The 23953-nt window shown below is 40.6% G+C and overlaps 1 protein-coding gene and 2 long non-coding RNA genes across 3 annotated transcripts in view; 1 reads left to right on the forward strand and 2 right to left on the reverse strand.

Moving 5' to 3' along the window:
* Positions 1 to 23953, forward strand: part of opcml (opioid binding protein/cell adhesion molecule-like) — a 168885-nt gene that overhangs the window by 50105 nt on the left and 94827 nt on the right. Inside the window, exon 2 of the mRNA XM_019876222.1 lies at positions 8004 to 8239. Within this exon, the coding sequence (XP_019731781.1) occupies positions 8004 to 8239 (236 nt within the window). The remainder of the gene's footprint in view (positions 1 to 8003; positions 8240 to 23953) is intronic.
* Positions 3599 to 3982, reverse strand: LOC109519589 (uncharacterized). Its single transcript, XR_002168984.1, has 2 exons — positions 3881 to 3982; positions 3599 to 3664 (listed from the first exon to the last, which is right to left on the reverse strand). It is a non-coding gene; the product is annotated as an uncharacterized LOC109519589 (long non-coding RNA).
* On the reverse strand, positions 4178 to 13945 carry LOC109519591 (uncharacterized). The gene is made up of 3 exons (XR_002168985.1): positions 13826 to 13945; positions 12003 to 12004; positions 4178 to 4189 (listed from the first exon to the last, which is right to left on the reverse strand). It is a non-coding gene; the product is annotated as an uncharacterized LOC109519591 (long non-coding RNA).

Below are 23953 nucleotides of genomic sequence, written 5' to 3' on the forward strand. Positions count from 1 at the left end.
GAATGCATAAACAAAATTGCAAATTTTCACTTGAAAGAATAGTGAACAATCTTGGGATTTTTTTTTCTGTTGAAGTTTCAAATAGTGTGTAAATTGAATACACTTCATCTTCAACATGTTTAGTGCTACTTTTGTAAGTGGCCCCGCCCCCGTCCCGGCTACGCCCCCCCCGTCCGGGCCACGCCCCCTTCCGCTTTTTTCATCACTAGCCACTCTCATCCCTGGCTTTGTAGAGTTTTAAGTTTGCTCCACAATGTATTGACTGAGATTGGTTTTCCTTAGCTCATGTGGTGATATGCCTCAACACATTGATGTTATTTTTTTGATGCAGTGCTGCCCGGGGGATCGAAGTTTCACAGGCATTCAATGTTGGTTTTCAACCTTGCTGCTTATACGCATTGATATCTCCAGATTCTTTTGATGATATTATGGGCCGTTGACGATTAAATCCCTGAATTCCTTGCAATTGTACACTGAGGAAGATTGTCCTTTAAATTGACTTTTTCTCATGCGGTGGTTCACCAAGAGGTTCACCTCACCCCATCAATAGGTGTGAGTGACTGAGCAATTCATGGAAGCTCCTTTTGTACCCAATCATATCACCTATTCCAAGTTAGCCTGTTCACCTGTGCGATGTTCTGAACAGGTATTTGATGAGCATTCCTCAATTGTCTTTTTTACCACCTGTCCCAGTTTTTTCGGAACGTGTTGGAGCCATAAAAGTCAAAGTGACTGATTTGAACATGAAATAATCGCTGCAATCCTGCAAATATCATGTGGAGACCACAAATTACATTTTTTTTTGTCATTTTTTAAAAATGTTCGTATAGGGAGTGTCTATATATATATATATATATATATATATATATATATATATATATATATATATATATATATATATATATATATATATATATATATATATATATATATATATATATATATATATATATATATATATATATATACATGTGTGTGTGTGTGTGTGTGTGTGTGATTGATTGATCAATAGATCGATGATTTTTGACAGACATCCATATGTGTACGTGGACAAACAAATTTAGTTGTACCACTTAAAGGCATTTAAAATGAAGAAAAAAGGGTGGTTTTCTCAAGAACCCTACAACAATTAATTTAACCTTATGTTAAATAACCCTACTTTCACATTATTGATGAGTGTAGAATTTCGAAAAAAAAAAAGCAATTTTGATCATGTTTGAAACCTACGTGTGGGTAATCTTCTATTTTGGGTTCATATTTTTATGTCCAACTCCAGAAGAGTCGTGCCTCACCAGTCATGAACCTCACCACACGTCACTAATCAGAATGTGATATATAGGCAACATACTGACATTTATGGCAGACTGTGGGCCATATCCGGGTGCAATTTTGAGCCTCTTGAGCTCATCAGCGCCTTACCCCCACAGTCCAACACTGTTACCGTGATCGATTTAGCAGGACTTTAATATGCCCCTCCCCCCACCCCCACCAAAAAAAAAAATCCAAAGCCGCACTACATTTCAGGCAAATAAGGTCAATATAGCTCATCAGGGGAACATAGCTTTTGGAGGTTTTTTTTTCACCTTGATTCATGTCATGAATTGTAACATTGATAAAATTGAATTGCTGATGCCCCCTCTGATCCTGCAATGGCAGCATTAAATGACACAATGAGTGACACTATTCATTCAGTGGGGTCCATGGGATTGAAGACCAGGAGATGATGCACTGAGAAAACAGTACTGTCTTTTGATCGAGGCTTTAGCTGTGATTCTGACTTTTCAATACAATAATCCACAGGATTTTTTTAACCCTTTCGTGCAACCTGTAACCTGAGAACATGAAAAGCTGTCCACTGTAGTAACCGCTGTCCCCCAATGGGGTAATTGAGTTATTCTTCAAACTGCCTCTTCATTTGATTGGACTTTCCATCGGGATTAATAAAGAATCGAAACTATCTGTTTCTTTGTCGCTCCATTTGTCTGAATTGGCTCTTATTTATGCTGCCAACTGCTCGCTGACTTTTGTCATATTCAGTTTGTGTGGAGCTCAATGGATATAGCGGCAAAGGTATATAAAGGATTCATGTTCAGCTTTATTATTTCATCGAATGCCTCTGAGACCACCAAATGTGTAAAAATAGTAATGCAACAGTGATGTGATACATATTGAATAAAAGGGAATATTATGGGTAAAGAAAATAATAGTAGACAGTCAAAGCTGGGTGTGTGGGCAGAACGCGTCACTATTCGTGGAGCTGGAAATCTGACATCAAGAATCCAGAGCTGATACTTAAAAGAACATGGTCCTCAAAGTTTGGCAGACAATGCGGGTGTTTGAAATGTAGTATATATAATTTATTATAGGTGACATTCCATGTCAATTCCAGGTACACCATTTGTCAACTGTCTTAAAGTCAATGCTTTTAAGACGAGCAACATTGTCAATCATTTTTCATGGAAGACGTGTGGCTGTGCTTGGTGAATTTGTCTTCGTTAAAATTACATTTCTTATTTTTGGTTCAAACCCTGAATGGGATTTCTTCAGTCCTGCTGTTATCTATTTTTATATGGATGTGAATTTCACACAGAGAGGTAAATCCACATGAAGCAGTAGATTTTTGGGGGGTGCTTATGGACAAGGGAGAGTTCAGCGCCACAGTCGTTTGATGTTTTGATTGAAAGCGTGTCGCCAGTAATTCACAATCTTTTTGGAATACAGTGGTACCTCTACTTACCAACGTCTCTTCATACGAAATTTTCAAGTTATGAAACACCTCAACAGGAAAGTATTGCCTCTTGTTACAAAGACATGTCAAGATATGAAAAAAATACAGTTTGGGCTGCTTCTCGCAGCTTCGAGTTTCATGAACGCAACATACTCAGCTGCTCTGCCATTGGCTATTACCGAGCATCATCCTGGCATCTCATTGGCTAAGAGGGACCTCTACCCTTGCGTCTGTGAGTGTAGATCAGTGGTTCTTAACCTTGTTAGAGGTACCAAACGCAACCAGTTCACATGCACGTTCACTGAACCCTTCATTCATAAAAAATAAAAATGTGAATTCTTACAAATTCAAGACATTAAAAAAACACATTTATTAAAAATAGAAAAAAGTCAATACAATTACATGGCCTAAGTGTGACGGGGGTCACAACTGTGACGGTCTCGAGCTCCACGTCACTGCCGCCTCAATAAGACCAGACGCATGGAGTGTGGCTTTTTCTTTCTTTTAATACTGCAACACAGTATGGCGGGAGGGATAGGTGAAGTCGGTCTCAGAATAACTTTTGACTTCCCTGGTCGCTCTCACTAACAAAACATCATCCATAACATAAGACAAAATGCACAACAAAACAAAATACACAACATGGGTGATCGTATATTAATTATTTACAGAAAAGGGGAAAAAAATGCACATACACTGTTATTTACGTGATGCCACTGAACGCATCACATGCAGCAGAACGGCTGCGCAATGTACAATAATGGCAGCCGTGACGAACTGCGGACACACGCCAGTAACAAACACAAACAGCCAAACGAAAAACGACACGAACAACTACTGTATATACAGTAAAACCGACAGGAAACAAACATTACCTGCAACACAGTATGGCGGGAGGGATAGGTGAAGTCACGGGGCTTTTCGGTCTCAGAATAACTGCTCAACAGAAAAGCACTATTAACTCAATGGGTAAAAACTTCCATTCGACAAAACTTAATAACAATAATTAAAAAACAATACAAAAAGCAATTTGGACTCGGAACAAATCAGAGAACTAATTAAATACACCGCACCGTAGAAAAAAGAAAAACAAAGTGAAATATTGTCATTAAATTAGAAATGAATCCTGACCGTCAATGAAATGCGACTTACCCTGTGACTTCCCTGGTAGCTCTGCCTGAGTTACGGCGGGAAGCTGGTGCCATACTGTGCGCTGTTGCGTCACTTCCGCCGTAATCTAATAAACTCAATATATCACTCCGTTACATAAGTACAGTTTAACTTGTATGACGTACTATCACAACAGTCACAAGAGCAAACTAAATGTCCCGTAGCACTGATTGGACAAGAAATGCAATGTGATCATCTGCAGCCAGCGATGGCCAAGCGGGCGTGTCATAACTAATTGACATCTTGAGTCGGGTGTGTCTTAACCTCCATGGCAGAGGCTCCGTCGAACCCCTGAGACCGATTCACCAAACCCCTAGGGCAGTGGTTCTTAACCCGGGTTCGATCGAACCCTCAGGTTCTTTCTTGTCCAATCAGTGCTGCGCGAAATTTAGTTCACTCAGTAATTACCGTGTGGCTGTCGTGATAGTACGTCATACAATTTTTAAAAAACGGATACTTATGCCATATAATTTTACTTACTTTTTTCTGCTTTTAATAAATGTGTATTTTTAATGTGCTGAGTTTGTAAAAAAAAACATTTTTATTTTTCACCAAAGAAGGGTTCTGTGAACGTGCATACGAACTGGTTGGGTTTGGGACCTCTACCAAAATCCTGAACCTGGGTTCCATCGAACCCAGGTTCAGAAGCAGTGGTGTAGATAGATAAATGGCTAGATATGTGTCTATGCAGCGTTCTCGTCATTCGCCCTTTGGGCCGCGTTCCGATAGTTTTACGTAAATGTGAATCACCCAGAAAAAGTGTTCACCAGTCGGGCGATCGCTCACTCTGCTGATGTTTGCCTTGGACATTTTCGAACGATTGTTAAAAGCCGAAAATAGCAAACGTCCTCGGATCAGTTCTTTACAAAACGGCAACCAAAAAACACTTCTGAGAGAGAACATGAACTACAGAGGGCACAAAAATGATGAGGACACAATTAAAGTTAAACGACCATAATTTTTATTCTTTATTCTTTGCTTTTTACACTATGCACACCTCTCATTTATTGTGCAATGATCTAATTATAACATGTATTTGTTACATATTTTGATGCAATTTTATGCTTTAGAAAAAAAATTATGTCTGAATTGTGGGGCGGGGGGCTTGGAACGCATTAGGCCATTTACATGGATAACGCGTCTCTACTTACAAAATGTTCTCGTTAAAAAATTTCTTCCAGAACATATTCATTTCGTAAGTAGCAGTACCACTGTACTGTCAATTGGGATGAAAACCTACAATCAGCGAGACAAAATGCCAGTGAGGTGTGCACTCCCATCAGTTGTTTCCCACTAATTCTGACATGTCTTTCTTCAGCGGAAGAAAATCATTCAACATGGAATATTTCATTATTTTTGTTTTGGTGGCAGTTAACATGGCAACAGACGCGACTGCAATATTTATAGAAGCCGATATTGCATGTGCATATAGCTGAACCACACAGAATCACTGCCACAGACTAAGCAGGTTGCAGCTTCCTGGGGGAAGGTCTGCCTGTGCTTTTATGGTTTCCACACAAGCTGTCATCTTACCATCTTCATGGCGATGAAATAACAAGAGAGACTTTATTTTGATTATACAGATCTTTTGACTATACAACATAAAGGGAGAACATTTACTATACATGTTTTTAAAAGACGGCAGTCAGACCACCCGTCGAAGGGATCATTTTCATTGCAGCCTTAACTGTTTCATTGAGCTACAGGGAGTCTTGCAATTTGCATTTACCATGCGGTCATCTTGTCTGGTGATGAAAATGAATGTCATAATAAAAGCATTCTTGCTTCAGAAAAAGAAAAATCAAAACGTTTTCATCCAGAGTAGTTCAATCAGTGTAAAAGGTGCTGTTTACATCAGTGAGTCTCAACTGGTGGGCTGGGCTATAGAAGTGGGTCATGCACGGCGAGTAAAAAATTAAAGACATTCATGTTGTAATTTTTCCACATCATACAGAGGTGTAGGCTTTATTTGGTCAGGAATAGAAAGTCACAGAGAGGACTCACAAAGAGATTCACATAATTGTAGGACAGTCATAAAATGCGTATGCACTATCTCTCTCTCTATCTATTTTTCTATCTATCTAGAGAAAGAGAGAGAGAGAGAGAGAGAGGGAGAGAGGGAGATGCAAAATACCGAAACACTATTATTTCCTGTATATAGTTTATGCCAACACAAATTGATAATAGCCACCCCCAACCAAGCCTCGTTTGATCTCATTTTGGTCATTTTCTTTCTTTCCTTCTCTCTTTCTTTCCATTTGAACAATGTCATATAAAACTTCAGACATTCACTTGTGTTCTATTTTTCTATGTAAAATGTGTTACATTATGACTGAATAATATTAAGCCCCCACTTGGACTGGGGTCAGGGACAAAGCTGAAACACTGGTAACCAAATTAGACACAAACACCCTAACCAACACCCTAACCAACATTATAACCAACAAACACCCTAACACTTCATGTCAAATCCTGATGTTATTCAGAAAAAACAAACAAACAAACAAAAAATGCATCCTGCCTGGTTATCAGGGGACAGCAAATGACAACTTCATAAAAGCGGATTCATGCTGTGTAAAATAAAATTCATAAATACCCACTCATCCTGAAATACATCTTCGTGCGTAAATATAAGAACAAGCTTGCTACCTGTATTGGAGCTGTCTGATTGACAGATTTCCTTACTTATGCAAATACGTACAACAACATTAAAATCACAAAATGCATTGAAGATAATTGTTCATGATATGATTTCAAAATGTGACTCTATATAAATATTAATATAAGACAAAAAAATTGAGATCCAAAATAGTCAGTTTTAATCACTTGTGTAACATGTGTCAGGTGGTAGTGAGGAGACTATGCAATGCCCTCCCTAATGCTCCACAACGAATGTCTGCAGCGGTGACTCATTTGGATGCTGGGAATGTAAGGGCTGAAAATGTTTATATTTTGCAGAAGTAGTGGTTGGTCCCAGATATTTTTGTGCTCAAGCTCAAGCGTTTCATTGTAAAGTAGGTGTAATTCAGTGATTGGTTTTGAGGATTTGGTTTTCCCCTATTTCAAAAGGCACTTATACAATTTCTGACACTGTATTACACCGCTTGGTTCAAGTGGCTAGATTCTTTTGCTGGTTTTAGTTATGATAGTTAACAACCTCAATATCAAGACATATTATTTTAATAGTGGACTTGGCAGGAAAAATGGCCAAGATAGATATGGAAGGAACATGTGGTCAGAGACATTTACAGATTGTTCAAGAAGCGTACATGGCAAAAAAAAAAAAATGTTGTTAATCTGTATTTAATTTTGGGGTTTGAAATATGCTTTGGGAATACAATTGCTGCGTTATTGTCTCAATGACTTTTGCATCGATAGATTTTGGTTCTGTAATTTTTTTTTTTTTCATAAAGCCATTTTTGAGTAGTTTGATGTTCTTTAGTTAGGACTGTTGTCATTTCGTTTTTTATGGATTTTCGGTTGTCAATTTTTTCTTGCCAGTTGCATGCCCTTTTTGTTCTCATTGGATTTACCTGGCTTTTTGTCTCCAGCGATTTCTGTTTCTACTTTGTCGGTCTTTCACCTTTCGCTAAATAAATATAATTTTGGAATCGCTATTTATCTGAGTCTGTGTTTTTGGGATCCACCTTCTACCCGGTCTTTGTTCAAACCATCGCATTGTCAATCTGGTTGCACAATTGTCGAAGGGAGTGACGTCGGGAACCGAGATTGGAACTGTTCATACCCACGTTCCCAATGTCTTTTCCGATTTTCCAACCGGGTTGCGGTGTTGAAAATCGATGGATGGATGGATGGATACCAACAGATGAAAATAACTGAGAATGGACCAGAAAGGACAGCTTCTTGAAAAGTAGCTACAGAATCTAAACCACAACACCACTCCGGCTCGGAAGATATTTATCATGTATTTTTTATTATTTCCTTCAAAACTTCATGAAATTAATTGAACTGGATAATAAGTGGCCAAATTACAAATGTGATTTTCCAGAATATGATGTATTCACTGTAAAGTATCCCTTGTTTTTTTTTCTCTATTAATATTTGTATTTGTTTTTTATGTTTTGTTTTTTTTAATTTTTTACAGATGCAGCGTCGACAGTAAAGTGTCAAGAGTGGCATGGCTGAACCGCACGACCATTCTTTTTGCCGGAAAAGAAAAATGGTCTCTGGACCCTCGGGTCAGTCTGATGGAAAATACAGCCATCACGGAATACAGCATCGAGATCCAAAATGTTAACATACATGATGAAGGACCCTATGTCTGCTCCATCCTCACAAATCAGAAACCAAAATCTACAAAAGTGCATCTCATTGTTCAAGGTAAAACCTTTTCAGTTTAACATTTTGTGTGGCTGAAGGTCCCGAAGTGACCAGAATTATCTGATGTGATACATCTTAAAAAGCCTTTCTGTAAGCATTATCATGTAAATGAGCTGTAATTAGGCATCAAATGGCATTATGCCAAATAATGGCAACCACGGTCCCCAACATTCGCTTGGCGCATATGTCATTTAAATATGATGCTTACTTGGAGGAGGGAATACTGTAAATGATGCACAGCAGCGCTATGAGCAGCCCCACTCACCGTCATGCCAAACGATCAGGTATAGTCCGATTACAGTCTCCAAGAGCTTAATGAGAAGTTCAGGAGGAAAAAAAAATCTGACACTTTGGTGGAAGCTTTCCCAGCCGGATTTCAAAAAGCATGCTTGCTGACTGGTTAGTACGTCCGCCTCACGGTACAGAGTCCAGGCTTCTAATCTTGGTTCCGGGCTTCTTGTATGGCGTTTGCATGACCTCCCCCATGCCTGTGTGGTTTTCTGCATGTACACTGGTTTTCTACAACATTCCAAAACATGCATAATAGGTTAGTTGAAATATTAGCTGTGATTGAGAGCATGAATGGTTGTTGTTTGTCTGTGTGCCCTGCAATTGGCAAGCAACTGGCTTCAGGGACACCCCGGCTCCTGCCCAAAGACAGCTGGGATAGACTCCAGCATGGCCACGACCCTCGTAAGGATAAACTGATTGAATAATGGATGGACGGATGAAAACTCATTTTCAAATATGAATCTGAAAAAATCTGAATCATCCTGTGTCAAAACTGCTCTTAGCCCTGTGTCACGACATTGCCCCACATAAGAAATGAACCGTCAGCGTGGCTGAATTACTACTGTGACCACAAATGTCCACTTTATGATTCATTTTTCAAGTGGGATTAAATTTAAGTCAAATGTAAAGACAACACTGTAACTCAACACAACTTTGCAGATTCACGATTGTCAGGAGGCTCCAGAACACTCTCCCTCCCATGCGTAGCACAGATCACGCTTTTGAATATGTATGATTGTTCATCCTGCAGATACACCGCATGCACATCCAATTTATATCCGCATAAAAAAGAGGCCAAGGTTGGATTTGGAAAAAATGGAATTGCACTGTTCATTTTGAATGAAAAAAATCTGATAAATGTCACAAAACTACAAAGCTATCCATTAAAATGTCTGAGATTTATTTTTGGAACACAAAAAGCATGCTTAGGGTCCAACTTGATGTGTTTTCCTGGACTGTGTCAAAGATTTCACCTATACAGAAACGCTTATTTGCAAATGAATGAAGGGAAGACACAAAGCCCACTGATGACAAGTAAAGCATGAAATCTCCTTTGGGGATTTCAGATGTGACATTTGTCCCAACAGTTTGTATCCTCTCTAGCTCTTCAGAAATGATGATTGTTGTGGAACCTGCACACAGAGGTTTGAAGGAATATCAATCAACACAGTGACCTTGTCATTTGTAACCCTGTGGGATTAGGGAACCTGCTTCCACTGTGGCTGCACATACAGTATGTGACCCAGCATACCAACATGAATCGGAAGTCGCACAGGTAGATTCCGAGCTTAATGGTTCAGTAGTTCAAACCTGGACCTCTTTAATCACTTAAACTTATCATTTTCTCAATGGAAACATAGCAAAGTATTGAAAAATCACATTTTGTAAAAGACATTCAATAATAACATCAGTAATTATCAGTGTTCGGTTACTTAATTCCCAAAATGTAATACCGTAATTTCCGGATTATAGAGTGCACCTGATTATAAGACATTACACTACATTTTTAAAGGAAAAAACATTTTGTACACACGCAAGCTGCACCCGTCTATAAGACGCAGGTGGGCATATTGTGACATGAGATATTTGCAAAGAAAGTCGTTCCACAAAAAGAGGTTTCAATGTTTAATAACATACCTTAACTTGTCTTTCCAAATAATTCCTGAACGCGGCCGCACCACAGTAGTAAAACATCACTCACATGGCTGGTTTAAAAAACAAAAAAACACAACAAAATAAACGCACCATTCCCTGTCAAGTAATGTTTTGTTTTAAAATGAAAAAATCCTCACTTGCCATAACACTCGGTCAACCGTTCCTTTATAAGGCCTTCTACCTTCCGCGCTTTCGTGTCAACTTTCACGACAATGTCTTGTAGGGAGGTTTTCTTTTGGCATATGTAACCAGGTGAACAATACTATGACTGTTGTAGTGAATGCTGCCTCGTTTAATAAATGGAGCACTGTCACTTTAAAAGGAGTGTTGGATAATCCTGTAGGAAATCTCTTGAGACTTGGACCACGAAGTGAAGGGAGACGAACTGTGAGCTGTGCTTATTCAGACCTGATGGATCTGCAATCGGCATTGTAACCCGGCTGAAATTAAGAGTAAAATATCGTCGTTTGGGAGTTTGAACGGTGTCACACAGTGGGTTGTGTGAACAGCCGCGAAGCAGGGGAGATGAGTTGTTTTCCACGTGTTTTGGGCACATACAACATGCCAGAAAGTGCTCACAAGCCACTACTGTTTTCTATTTTTGTATACCTTTTCTATTTGTCAATCCAATTTGACATATCTCAGTCTTTTATTTTATTGATGCTGTACATTTTCTGTGTTCAGTCAGGAATAAAGCCTTCATGAAAATTATTTTGTTGGTCAAGTCTGTCATAGACGCAGTCCCACAGCTTTCGCATTGTAGTCCGGCTCAAAACACAGGTCAAGTGCGCCCTCTCATGGCCGGTTGTTTTCACTGTGACACATGATAGCATCTCACTATAACCTTTTCTGCTTGAGCGCTCCCTGGCGGCCATTGGAAAAATTTCTAAACAGGCCGCATCATGAAATAAGCCGCAGGTTTGAAAGCTTGTGACAAAAGCAGTGGCTGATATGACAGAAATTACGGTATTTTTCATATTACAAAAAAACAAACAAAAAAAAAAACAAACAAAAGTGCCCCAGTTTGGTTCAGTGACACGCAGGGGCGGAGTACACTGCTCAAAAAAAATGAAAGTTGCCTTTTTTTAATCTAAGCAGAGCTTCACATCTTTTAACCTTCTGGGATATTGATCTGGTGATTTAAGTCACATAGGGTGTTGTTAATTAGTTGCAGATACTTGGGTGTTAATGAAATCAACAACAGGAGGGCAACAATGAGACAACCACTAAAACAGGAATGTTTTTTTTTTTTTTGCCTCCTTACTTTTCCGACAGTTTTTCCACTAGTGTTGCATTCGGCTCAGCCTAGTGTCATTACTGGTAGCATGAGGCCATGGAGTCTACAGCAGTTGCACAGACATTTCCTCCAGGATCGCATGTTGATATGTGCTATTTACTTTACTTTCAGCCAAAATGGGCATATTTATTTGAGCATTCACATCAACGTGCTCCGCTGTGGAGAGTGACATCATCACAATGCATCCAGAGCAACATGGCATTGGATACCATAACATATTGCGTAAAGGTACACATGTAAAACAATGCTGAACAGGAGTCTTTGGAAATGGCATTAACTTGAATGGAAATGAGGCCAAAGAGGGCGAACATTTACCTCATTAGACGATCTCAGATCAAAATACTCCGAAACTGCAGAAATTTTCTTCTTTCTCGATGGCTCCATGGTCTCCACAAATCGACAACGTGATAATTGGCATCCACAAACAGCACACAATCAAATTCTCCGCTCCTCCGTTCAACACAAACACAGATGTTCTACAAGTTCCACATCCTGATGAGCACAATTTGGCATGCAAACTGCTGTCCGACACAGCCGCTGTGTCTCGTGATTTTTCTTACAGTGATATGCGCACCAACAGGGGAATTCGCTTTATGAGTTCAACACATGCGCTAATGCATCGGTATTGCCGGACCCATCACAGGTCGACACCCACAACGGTGGGAGACAAAGTAGTTTCGGCAGCTGAGAAACAGTTTCTTGATGTGTATGACCGCTGGACGTTTGTATGGGTCCACGGGGAACAGTTTCAATCGAGCTTGGCTCCTTGGGAACAAAACACATGGCTCGTGCTCACGTCAGCTTTACCCTTCAGCCAAAGACAATACACCACTCAAGGACTGACGAAACTTGAACAACACTCCATCACATTATCCTCCTCCATAAGGTTGCTGATGTGCACCAACCTTGACAGGTAATCCGCCACAACAGTGGCCTTGCCAGCACAATGTCACATTCATTCAAATCATAAATGAGAAGCAAAATGACCATTCCTTCTTCACAATTCTAAATGCTGCTTTGAACTTGGGTTTGATTCAGTTTGTGTTTTGATTACCTTTTGCATTTTATTTCATGAAACCATAACAGTAATTTGTCTCACAAATGATTTCTCAGCCATGTAAGATGCTGACTATTGTGAAAAAATAAATAGAGCTTTCTTAAGATAGATTCTTTGAACTATGTACACATCTTTGGTTTATGACTTGTAGAAATGGTGATAAGAAATGATTGAACTTCTATTGTAAATTATGTAATGGGCTGGTTTCTGCTATTGTTTTGGTGATTAATTGTGTCTAGTAGGCCAAAAACTGTAAACGTTTCTGAACTCAGCTGTTCCCAGGCCAGCCTGGGAGACATTGCTTCTCCAATGTGTCCTGGGTTGTCCCCAGGGATTCCTGCTGGTATGACATGCCCAACACACCTCATCTGACTCCTCTCAATGTGGAGGAGTAGCGGCTCTGCTCTGAGTCCCTACGATCTCTCTAAGGGAGAGCCCGGACACCCTGCAGAAGAAACTCATTTCGGCCGCTTGTATCCGGGAATTTGTTCTTTCGGTCACGACCCACAGCTGACCATAAGTGAGGGTAGGAATGGAGATTGACGAGTAAATCGAGAGCTTTGCCTTTTGGCTCAGCTCCTTCTTCACCATGACAGACCAATACAGAGTCCGCATCACAGCAGATGCTGCACAAATATGCCCATGTATCTCATGCTGTATTCGACCCTCACCTTTGAACAAGGTCCCAAGACACTGAAACTCTTCCACTTGGTTCACTATCTCATCCCAGACCTGGAGAGGGCATTCCACCCTTTTCCAACTGAACATCGTGGTCTCAGATTTGGAGGTGTTGATCTTCATCCCAACCGCTTCGCACTCGGCTGCGAAATGCTCCAGTGAGTGTTGGAGAGCCCTGCTTGAAGGAGCCACTAATAATTAAAAAAATAATAATCATAAATTTGAAAAAAGCTGAGATGCAATACTGAGGCCACGACAGCAGACCCCTTAATGCCTCACTTGCGCCTAGAAATTCTGTCCATAAAGGTTATGAACAACAATTTGTGACAAAGGACAGCCTTGGGAGAGTCCAACCCTCTTTGGAAACGAACCAAACTCTAACATTGGTGTTATGGAGACCTAACGGCCTATAATAGGGGGCGAAGCACCCCCCAATGAACTCCCCAAGGGATGCAGTTGAACGCCTTCTCCAAGTCCACAAAACACGTGTCAACTGGTTGTGCGAACTCCCATGCCCCTTTGAGGACTCTGCTGAGGGTCCTGAGCTGGTCCACTGTTCCACGGTCAGGACGAAAACCGTAAGGTCTTCTTGAATCTGAGAATCGACCTCTCCAGCAATCCTGAATAGACCTTACCAGGGAAGCTGAGGAGCGTGATTCCTCTGTAGTTGGAATACACACTCCGGTCCCCCTTCTTGAAAAGAGGAACCGCCACACCAGGCTGCCACTCCAGACAACCCAAAAACATCCAGAGACTTTGGGAACTCCGAGCGGACCTCATCCACCGCAGGGGCATTGCCCCCCAAAAAGCATTTTAACCACCTCGATAACCAGAGATAGGAGAGCCCACCTCAGAGTCTCCAGGCTCTGTTTCATCAATGGAAAGCAATTGGTGGAAATTGTCATGATTCGGTTTGGGACCAACAGGTGGCACTGTAGGGCTCTCCCTGTAGCTGCACATCTGTTGGTCGTTATGTAATTAGTGCTTTAAAAGGACTCCCAGCCCGAGCACTCATTGTCAGGTCATTGTTGCTTGTTTGTTGCTCTTTGTTGCTGCTGTCATATTTGTTCTGGTCATGTTTCGGTTATTTGATAGTTTCTGCTTCAGTCATGGTTTTGTTTGATACTTTGGATTGGTTTTCAGGACTTTGTTTGTTTTGGATTTAGTTCTCTGTGTTTTATTGAATACAATTCGTCAAGTTCACCCTGCTCCTCCCTCATGCCTGCTTTTTGGGGTCCACCACCACCTCGCAAACGTGACAGAAATGAGGAGGTCTTTGAAGTATTCTCCCCACCGTCACAATGTCCCGAATTCTGGTCCATTACGCCTCCTAAGACATCGGGTAGTGGACCAGAATTTCCTTGTAGCAGTCCAGTAGTCACTTTCCATAGCCTCGCCAAACTCCTCCGAAAAACCACCAAAGCTGCACTGGCCAGCTGGTACCTGTCAGCTGCCTTGGGAGTCTCACTGTCTCCCCCAATACATGGACAAAGTTCTGCCCGAGGTGGGAGTTGAAACTCTTTATGACAAGATGATTCTGCCAGATGTTCCCAGTAAACCCTCACAATAAATGTCGATCTGCCACGTCGGACCGGCATCTTTCAGCACCAGTGGAGCCAACACACCACCAGTTGGTGATCAGTTGATAGCTCCACCCCTCTCTTCACTAGAGTGTCCAAAACATGCAGTTGCAAATCGGATGATAGAACCCCAAAGTCGATTATCGAACTGTGGCCTAGAGTGTCCTGGTGCCAATTGCACATATGGACACCCTTGTTTTTGAACATGGTGTTTGTTGTAGGCGATCCGTGACGAGCATAGATGTCCAGGAACAGAACACTGGGTTCAGACCAGGGAGCAGCAGGGTAGCGTGTTCCACCCACTCACAACCTTCAAGGTCTCATTAATTGCCCATGTGAGCAGTGGAGTCCCCCAGCAGCAGAACGAGGGAGTTTCCAGGGCCGAGCGCACTCCACCACAGCTTCCAAGGACTCCAAAAAGGGTGGGTACTCTGAACTGCTGTTTGGCGCATTGGCACAAACAACAGTCAGCAATTCATACCCCCACCCGAAGGTGGAGAGAGGCTACACTCGTCCGCCCGAGTGAAATCTATTGTGGGGCAATAAGTATGCCCACACCTGCTCTGCACCTCTCACCCTAGGAACTTCTAGAGTGGAAGAGAGTCCAACCTCTGTCGAGAGGACTTTTTCCAGAGCCCAAGTTGTGTGTGGAGGTGAGTCCGACTATGTCCGACTCTCTGCCTCACACATCAGCTCGGGGTCCTTCCCGGTGATATTTCAGGTATTCACTGATGGTTGCTGAGTAATTCCGAAGAGTACCGGAGGAAGAAAAGACTTACTTACCTGCTGTCTCGGGAACCCACATTTTATTAAAAAATACATGTATAAATTGGGTAAAAACATTGTTTTATTTACTAGCGCCTCCTTGTTGGTCATTAAGGCTGCTTCTTTGTTTGGTCACATTTTGTTCATGCCACAGCCCATGGAGTCAAACAGCTCATGAGTAGTCGGCTTTCCCCGCACACATGAAGATTTTTGGTCAAAGATATTGAACATGTTTCATCGTTATGATAGTCGGCCCTGACTAGTTTCGTAGCCTAGTATTAGGACATGTCCACCACCGACATAAGGATCATCTTATAGGATCTTATTAGACATAAGATAGCCGGGTGTTTGACATCCTTGATCATGATAGGGCAAAATCGAGACAAAAACAGCCCAAACATCTTTATATGTTTACCCGGCCATAGGTTTGATTGTTTCCCTATAATAGGATGCTTGTTTTAATTCCTCATTAGTCATGAATTCAGCTGAGTAAATTAAATTAAATCAGCCAGAAGGAAGATCAGCAAGCTCAAGCAAATATTCACGCTGACTGCAAATTGCGCATTAAGTCTCGTTACTCTACCTTGCTTACTTATGAGAGAGGGGGAAAAAAAAGAGCAAATATACTGTTAATCTTATTGGGACTCAAGAAACACAAAAACATAATCCGACATCAACATTGTAACCAATTATATTGTTGCATGTTGAAAAAGACTCACAGTTCATTTTGTTTGCTGATGTCTATTGTGGAGGAGACACACTGATTATTTTCATGTGCAACGGTTAAATTTTTGTGAAATACTTTATCTTTAATAGTACTTTAAAGCATTCCCTCACCCCTCCACCCAAAATGCTCAGATTCAGGCAGGTTATAGTGCAATACTGATAGATGACATCACACTGGTAAACTTGAAAGATTTGGAAACACAGATCATGGGCAAGGCAGCAGGATGGAATACTTAGCACAGTTGCCTTACAGAAAGAACAAGAACATTTTAAGTTCAAACCCTGAACCATGCATTTCCGTGAGACTGGTGATGGTGTCCACCACTGTAAGTCAGATGGTCAGCTCCAGTTTTCCTGTGATCGTGAAGAGAATAAATCGTATTGAAAATGGTTGGAAGGTTCAATTTGTTTGGACTGCATACTTGATGTGATTCAAACTGTGCGCCCGATTCCATTTTTTGGGTGAACTCATGTGCTCATGTTAATATATTGATGAATAGGTGACAGAATGTTGAACATTAGTGATCCAGTTCTGACACATTTTCTTTTGGTTTTTGACTGAACACTGACTGTGTTGTCAAGTGTTTTTTTTTTCTTTTAAGCCGCAATGTTATGAATAGGAAACCAGAAACCGCCTTGATGCCAGTGGAATCAAGAAATCAATATCAACATGACTCAAAGTAGGATAATGTATATCCCCCCAAAAAATGCACCGTAACTGTGGAGCTTTTTTCATGCTGATCACAAGATTTGCACATATCATCGTACACAAACATTTAGTTTACCTCCCTTCAGCATGGGTGTGAGTACCTCGGAGTGGGTTTTGGAACATTAGATGCCATATTCCAGATGAAAAAAAACAATTGGACTGAAAGCTCCGCACTTCAAGCAGACGTCCCTGCTTCTACTTCGACAAAAACACGACGTCCAAAAATTAAATCGCCAATTAAAGCTGCTGAAAAAAAAACTGACTTAATTACGTTGACACTGTATTGCACCATGCCTGTCGGTAGCATTTAGAAGCAGTTCCATTGCTCGCAAGCCGCCGTTCCAACGGATCACATTTTAACAAACCGAGCTTACTTTACTTGTTTTTTTTTAATTTTTTTTTTTAGCAAAATCACGAGTGTTGTTCTCTCACTTTGTCTCACAGCCAAAAATGATGGTGAGGGATTTTTCTAAAATTTCACAAATGTTTCTCGAGAGGAAAATAGTGTGCTGCTATGAACAGTTTAAATGTTCAATATCTAAAAATGAAAACCAGTTCGATGTTCGTTAGTTGGAAAATTTTTGTCTTTCGTACTTATAACCAAGGCAGAAAAAAGTCTTGTGGTTGTTTTGTTTTTTTCTTAATTTTATTTTTATCCGAATACCAGATTACTCAATAGAATTTTCAGTAGGGTATCCGGATACCAAAATATTTGATCGTTGCAGTCCTAGTTTCGTCACAATTGATGTGGTTCCAGGACAATAATAACAAAGGCGCCAGCAATTCAAATGTTAAAGCCCATCATTCATTTGTCCTTGTCCATAGTTTTTGGAATGAACAATGGATTTTTCGATCAGGAATCTGGGGCTCTGAAATGAAATGAGTTTTAAACTCAAATTAAAAGGAAAAGTGAACTCATAAAGACTCACTTCATTCCTGGGAAACATAAAAGGGTAGACTGGCACAGGTCATATGCAACAGTCAGGTGCTGATGCTAAAATGTTAATTTAATTTACTCAGCCTGCGAGACTATCTTAAAATGTCCTTGAGTAAGGATCAGATACATGATTTACTTCTGTTACTTTGCATGAAGGCCTCCACAATGTATATGAATAAGGCAGTACATATTATATAGGGCTTTGTGTAGCATCAATATGTAGTGCTGCATACCATGTATACTTAAGCTAGATATTAATAATGATAAGAATAATAATCATTGGTGGGTGTGCCTTCTTGGCAGCCTGTCCGTGCCAGCACTGATTTTGGTGGTGGGGTCACGCTATTTGACCGTTGTCTTTGATTCTCTCTTCTTTCATGTATACTGCTTCAAACAGCAAGGCGTATGTTGGATTAGTTGTTACGATTGTATTATTGTCCATGTTTTGTTATGTGCTCTGTTGTATTTTTTTTATGTTATATTAAATGCTCTGTCAAGTGCCTTGTTACAGCTGCAGCTGTTGTGATAGTGCTTTATAAATATGTATAGTGTTTAATAAATGTATAATAATAATAATAAGAGCCATTTTTACTGTAAATAATAATAACAACAACAACAATAACAATAATAATAACCAGTTTGGATAACATATGGTTGGATGGATGGATAATTTCCGCTCTGCGTTTTTGAAAGCTGAGCTTTTGGAAATTGTTGGCTTCCCAAAATCCGTTAGAGATCTTTGTGTAGAGCAAGAAAGCTGAGCTATTGACTTTGTGCATCGTTTTTAAAAAAAAAACAATGTAAAATTTTAAACAATGTTATCACGCAAGTGTGCCAATTTTTTTATTTTTTATTTTTCAATTAGAAAACGTGCAAGCTGTATAAGACGCACGACCCAAAAAATATACTATATATATATATATATATATATACATACATACAGTGATATCGCCGTTTAGATGAGTGCTCATTTTGTGAAAGTGTGATATAAATATGGTGTTGTATTATGTCAATGTATTAAACAAACATGTCTGCAATATATAGAGGCCGGCCACATTTGCCTCGCTAGTTTGCAGCAGTGTTCGTCACTGTAGGTGCCACGGGAGCTTCACAACACCATTAGCTTTCTCCACTTCAAGCACCCGGAGGCAATATATGTTGTTGCAGATGATTTTAACCACATAAAATTGACATATGCTCTCACAAGACTTTCTTTAACGTATCGCCATACCCAAACGAGTACATAACATGCTGCATGAATTGTGTGTACATGAACATTCGCATAACAACAGATGGGAGGAAGAACGTGCAAAGGATTAACTCCTACGTTAAAGGCCCTGTCAATATCGCTGAAGGATTGTGCCCACCAGCTGACCGAGGTCCGTTGAGACATTTTTAATACCTCACTTCAAATAGTGTCTTTCTCAAACTGCCTTAAGACTGCCTCCCTCATCCCCGTGCCCCCCATAGTGAAAGTTCTGAATGACTGTCACTAGTCCTCACTCCAAAGGTCATGATGTTCGGTTCGAAATGAACCGAATAATGTTTAGGATCCCAGAAATGCAGACACAGACTAAATGCGAAAGCAAAGATGTTTATTATCAAAAACGCAAAACCGACAAAGTCCAAAACGCTGGTCACAGGGAAAAAGGAAGAATCAGTCAATCAAAGGCAAGGTAAGGGAAGTGATGTTGGAGTGCACCTGTATTTCTTGAAAAGTTGTACAACTACAGATTTTGATTGGGATATCTATGTTTCATTTTATGTATTTACTTATTTCCTTCAATGGCAGCTATTTGCAACAGAGCCAATTTATCATTTCGTTTTATGAAAAGACATATTTCACGTAAGACTTCAACTTTGACACTCGTATTTGTTGATTTTATGATCGTTCAAACATATAAATAGTACTTCTAAAGAAACAACATCAAATGAACCTGAACAAGTAATTTTTCTTAAAAAAAAAAAAATCCTGTTCAAGCATCTATGTACCATATTTTTTACACAATAAGGCACTTCGATGTACAAGTCGCACCTTCAATGAATGGCTATGTAAAAACTGTTTTCATATATAGGGCACACCGCATTATAAGGCACATAGAATAGAAGCTACAATAGTGGGTGTGGCTGCGTTATGCATCCACTAGATGGAGCTACGGTAAGAAAATACAATACAATTCTTACCTTTATTTTCTGTGAATTTATTACTGTATATGTTTTTATATTCAATTAACAAACAAAAAAAACGAATGCAAACTGCATCGGATTATTCTGCTTACTGTCGGCTTTTGAGAAAATTGAATGCTTTTTGGTGCGCCTTATCGTGCGGACAATACGCTATTTATAATTTTAACATTTGCCAAAAATGGAGAGCACTGTGCTACATACAGGTGCGGACAAGTGTGTGTGCATACTTGTTTGTGCGAGTGCATGCACTTCGACCATTTGAAGCATATGTGGGGTGGTGGGTGGGGATTTGATAAACGATCTCATTTGTGCAAGGGCACCATAGTGTTCACCACCTCAAAACATGGTGTTTTTTTTGTACAAATCCAAAAGAAAAAGTCAGTGCCAAAAATGTTTTCGGTTCATTGACTAAGATGGGGGGTTGCCCCTGTCAGCATGATGCCCGCCAGAATAATCCAGATGTCTGTATGGCCTGTGCAATATGGTGATAGAAAATTATCATAAAACCATAGTTGGTTGTTGCAAAATGAAGTCAAGCAAAAATATTATCTCTCCTTACCCTGCCAACAGAAGGAATGGGAGCGCTTCTGGTGCTAGATGCACAACCTAATGTATGGAAGTATGTACATTGCCAAAAAGCACTTTTGTTGTTCTTGTTGTAGTCACACACATGAGATTTTCTGCACTTGAGACTTACATTTACAATGGTTTACACCAACCTTTTTGCAGTCATCCAATTTATCTCTGCTAATTCATTCAGCGGTTTTAGCTTTAGTGTGCAGTGCTATATATAACTCCACATTTACATAATTCATATGAAGAGTACACACATGAGAACTGGCAATAGATGTTATATTATAGACAGCATAGTATATTCATGTAACATAGGCTGATGGGCATGTGAAAGGGGTAATCCATCCGTTATCTGAACCGCTTATCCTCACAAGGGTCGCGGGCGTGCTGGATGCTATCGCAGCTATCATCGGGCAGTGAGCAGGGTTGACTGATTACCAGCCAATTGCAGGACCCACAGATAAACACAACCATTCACACACACACTCACAGTCACACATAGGGACAATTTAGAGTGTTCCATAAGCCTGCCATGCATGTTTTTGGCATGTGGGAGGAAACCAGAGTACCCAGAGAGCTGCGCGCAGGAAGGTCGGAGCCCGGAATCGAATCATGGACTTCTGTACTGTGAGGCGGGACGTGCCAAACAGTCGACCACCGATATCAAGTTACTAAAGTTAGCACGGGAACAAGTTCGCCCTTCCCTCTTGTCTTTTTGTGGGGGCCCAGGGGATGTGTCTCTGCTGCTCTCGCCCAACCCTGAGGGGATGGATTCCTCATTAGAGTCAGGATCAGTGTGTCACACACACACAAAAAAAAAAATCTCTACTTGATGTGGCCTTGGTTTAAAAGCACTGTGAGGTCGTCAAACACTTGCCGCTTTGTTCCCCTCCATGCCACTCATCTCCGACTGCATCATCCAATGGTTAATGGAGGATCAGAAGAGTATTGTAAGGTTCACGCATGCTCGCAGCATCATTATTTTGATCAACTTTCTCTGCGGCTTCAACCCTGAAGAGATTGTTATCAAGTGTCAGGTGCTCCATTTTTTGATTGCTTTGCTCTTAACGTTCCCTTTGCAAGGCCATGTTAGTTCCTTCTCCGTGGGCTTAATTCTGCTCTACAAGCAATAGCGTCTATGATCTGATCAAAGGAAATAGTTGGCGATTGCACCTCATTGCAATCCTTTTTAATGTTGATACTTGGTGGGGAATTGCATGAGGTCTTCCTGCGTGCAATGGATTAAAAAATAAATAAATAAATAAATAAATTTAAAATGCCATACTTGAGTTTTAATCGTGGACGGCGCTAAACAGTTGGATTATGAAAAAAAAAACATGCGGTGGGGAATGATTGAGTTGAAATCATTTTATTGTGTGTTGTGTATTTTATGAACAAATGTAAAAAAGTAATGCAAAATGGCAGTTAGTTTCATGTCATTTTAAGGGAAAACGCTTCATTGTTTATTACATATTTATGGTAACCAAAAAAAAAAAAAGTTTGTTTCTTCATTATATTTTTTTATTTAATCGGATGATTAATTGGAATTTTTTTTTTTTTTTTTTGGTCGGATATCGAAATGATTACCGGCCCATCCTTATCAGTCGGCCCTACTTGTCATAATAATTAAAGAAAGCATTCACATTTTCTCCTTGCTCCATTGAATTAAGTATATTCAAATATGTACACAGTCAATATCGTGTAATTTCAATCCAAGTGATCAGCAGCTCAATCACGTGAAATGTTAGAATTTAATTAACCATATTTACATCTATAGTTGGTGTTACGGTCCACGATATTTTGTGGCTGTTTATTTATTTATTTCGTTTGTGTTGTGGTTGATCTTTGCATGTGTGCGGGAGCTCATCCCTTTGCTCTTTGCTGATTGTTGTCCCGTGTTCACAATTTGGCCGACCAATCAGTGCAGGGGAGAGTGGCCCCCTATTAACAACTGGGTTGTGTCGTATTATCTTGTTGTGATCGTCAGCCCCAGTCTTCCTCGTATGTCTTCGGTACCGCTGCCTCTCGATTAGTGCAGGCAAATTAGTTCCTCGCCATATCCATCTATCTATCATGTTCATTCGTGTCCATTATTCATTCATGCGTTAGGGAACTTTGCCAATATTTGTTTTGGTTCATTCATTTCCAGTTTTTATCTGGGCTGCACTAAGGCAGTGGGAATTCAGGATTGTTCACTCCAATCTCTTCCTCTTGTGGTGTGTGTCCCCCACCGTGATCTTACTCGCTTGTCCCCAAAGTGAGAGTACTCGCTAGATAGTCCAAACCATGACAGCGAACCACTCTTTGCTCCTCCCCACCTGCCACACTTATGTTAGACCCTTCCCCAGTTGCCATCATGTGGAGAGGTCATAACAGTTGGTTTGTTGTCAAGTTCTCTGTCCAATTCCGTTTGCATGGCTGTCAAAAGAGGCGGTCGAGTGGTTAGCATGTTGACCTCACAGTGCAAAGATGCAGGGTTCAATTCCGGCTCCGGCCTTCCTGTGTGGAGTTTGCATGTTCTCCCCGTGCCTGCGTGGGTTTTCTCCAAGTACTCCGGTTTCTTCCCACATTCCCAAAACATGGAACACTCCAAATTGTCCCTAGATATGAGTGTGAGCGCGATAGGTCTTTGTCTATGTGTGCCCTGCCTACTGCTCGAAGACGGCTGGGATAGCCTCCAGCATGCCCTGTGATCCTTGTGAGGATAAGCGGATCGGAAAATTGATGGATGGCTGTCAAAAGACCATTTTACGAATGATCCTAATAAAGGAAGTTAGTCATGTGTCACTGAATTTATCATCTAGTGCGGGCTAATTGAGTCCCAAACCAGCAGTTATTTTCAACCTCATTTATGATTTTTTTATTCACGTGGGTTAGAGCAGGGGTCCCCAACCTTATTTGCCCCACGGACCGGTTTATGTCAGACAATATTTTCAGGGACCGGCATTTAAGGTGTGGCGGAAATAATACAACAAAATAATATGGTATGAGCTGCATGAAAACTGTGGCGTTTTCGAAATACAAGGAGCGTCTAATCTGGCCGCAACACTCTGATCGCTATGGTAATGTTTAATGCCTTCAAAATACGACACAATGCAAATTCAAAGTGCATGAAAATGACGACTCACCACAGCCCCGAGCTTGATTTTCTGCAACCAGACGGTCCCATCTCGGGGTAATAGGAGACAATGACACCTCAAATGTGTGTTTTATGTTCAATCTACTTCGTAATTTTGTTTTAGTCGCCGTTGCTGCAGA

The sequence above is a fragment of the Hippocampus comes genome, unplaced genomic scaffold (assembly GCF_001891065.2).
Source record: "Hippocampus comes isolate QL1 unplaced genomic scaffold, H_comes_QL1_v1.1 scaffold119, whole genome shotgun sequence".
In the NCBI taxonomy this organism is placed as follows: Eukaryota; Metazoa; Chordata; class Actinopteri; order Syngnathiformes; family Syngnathidae; genus Hippocampus; species Hippocampus comes.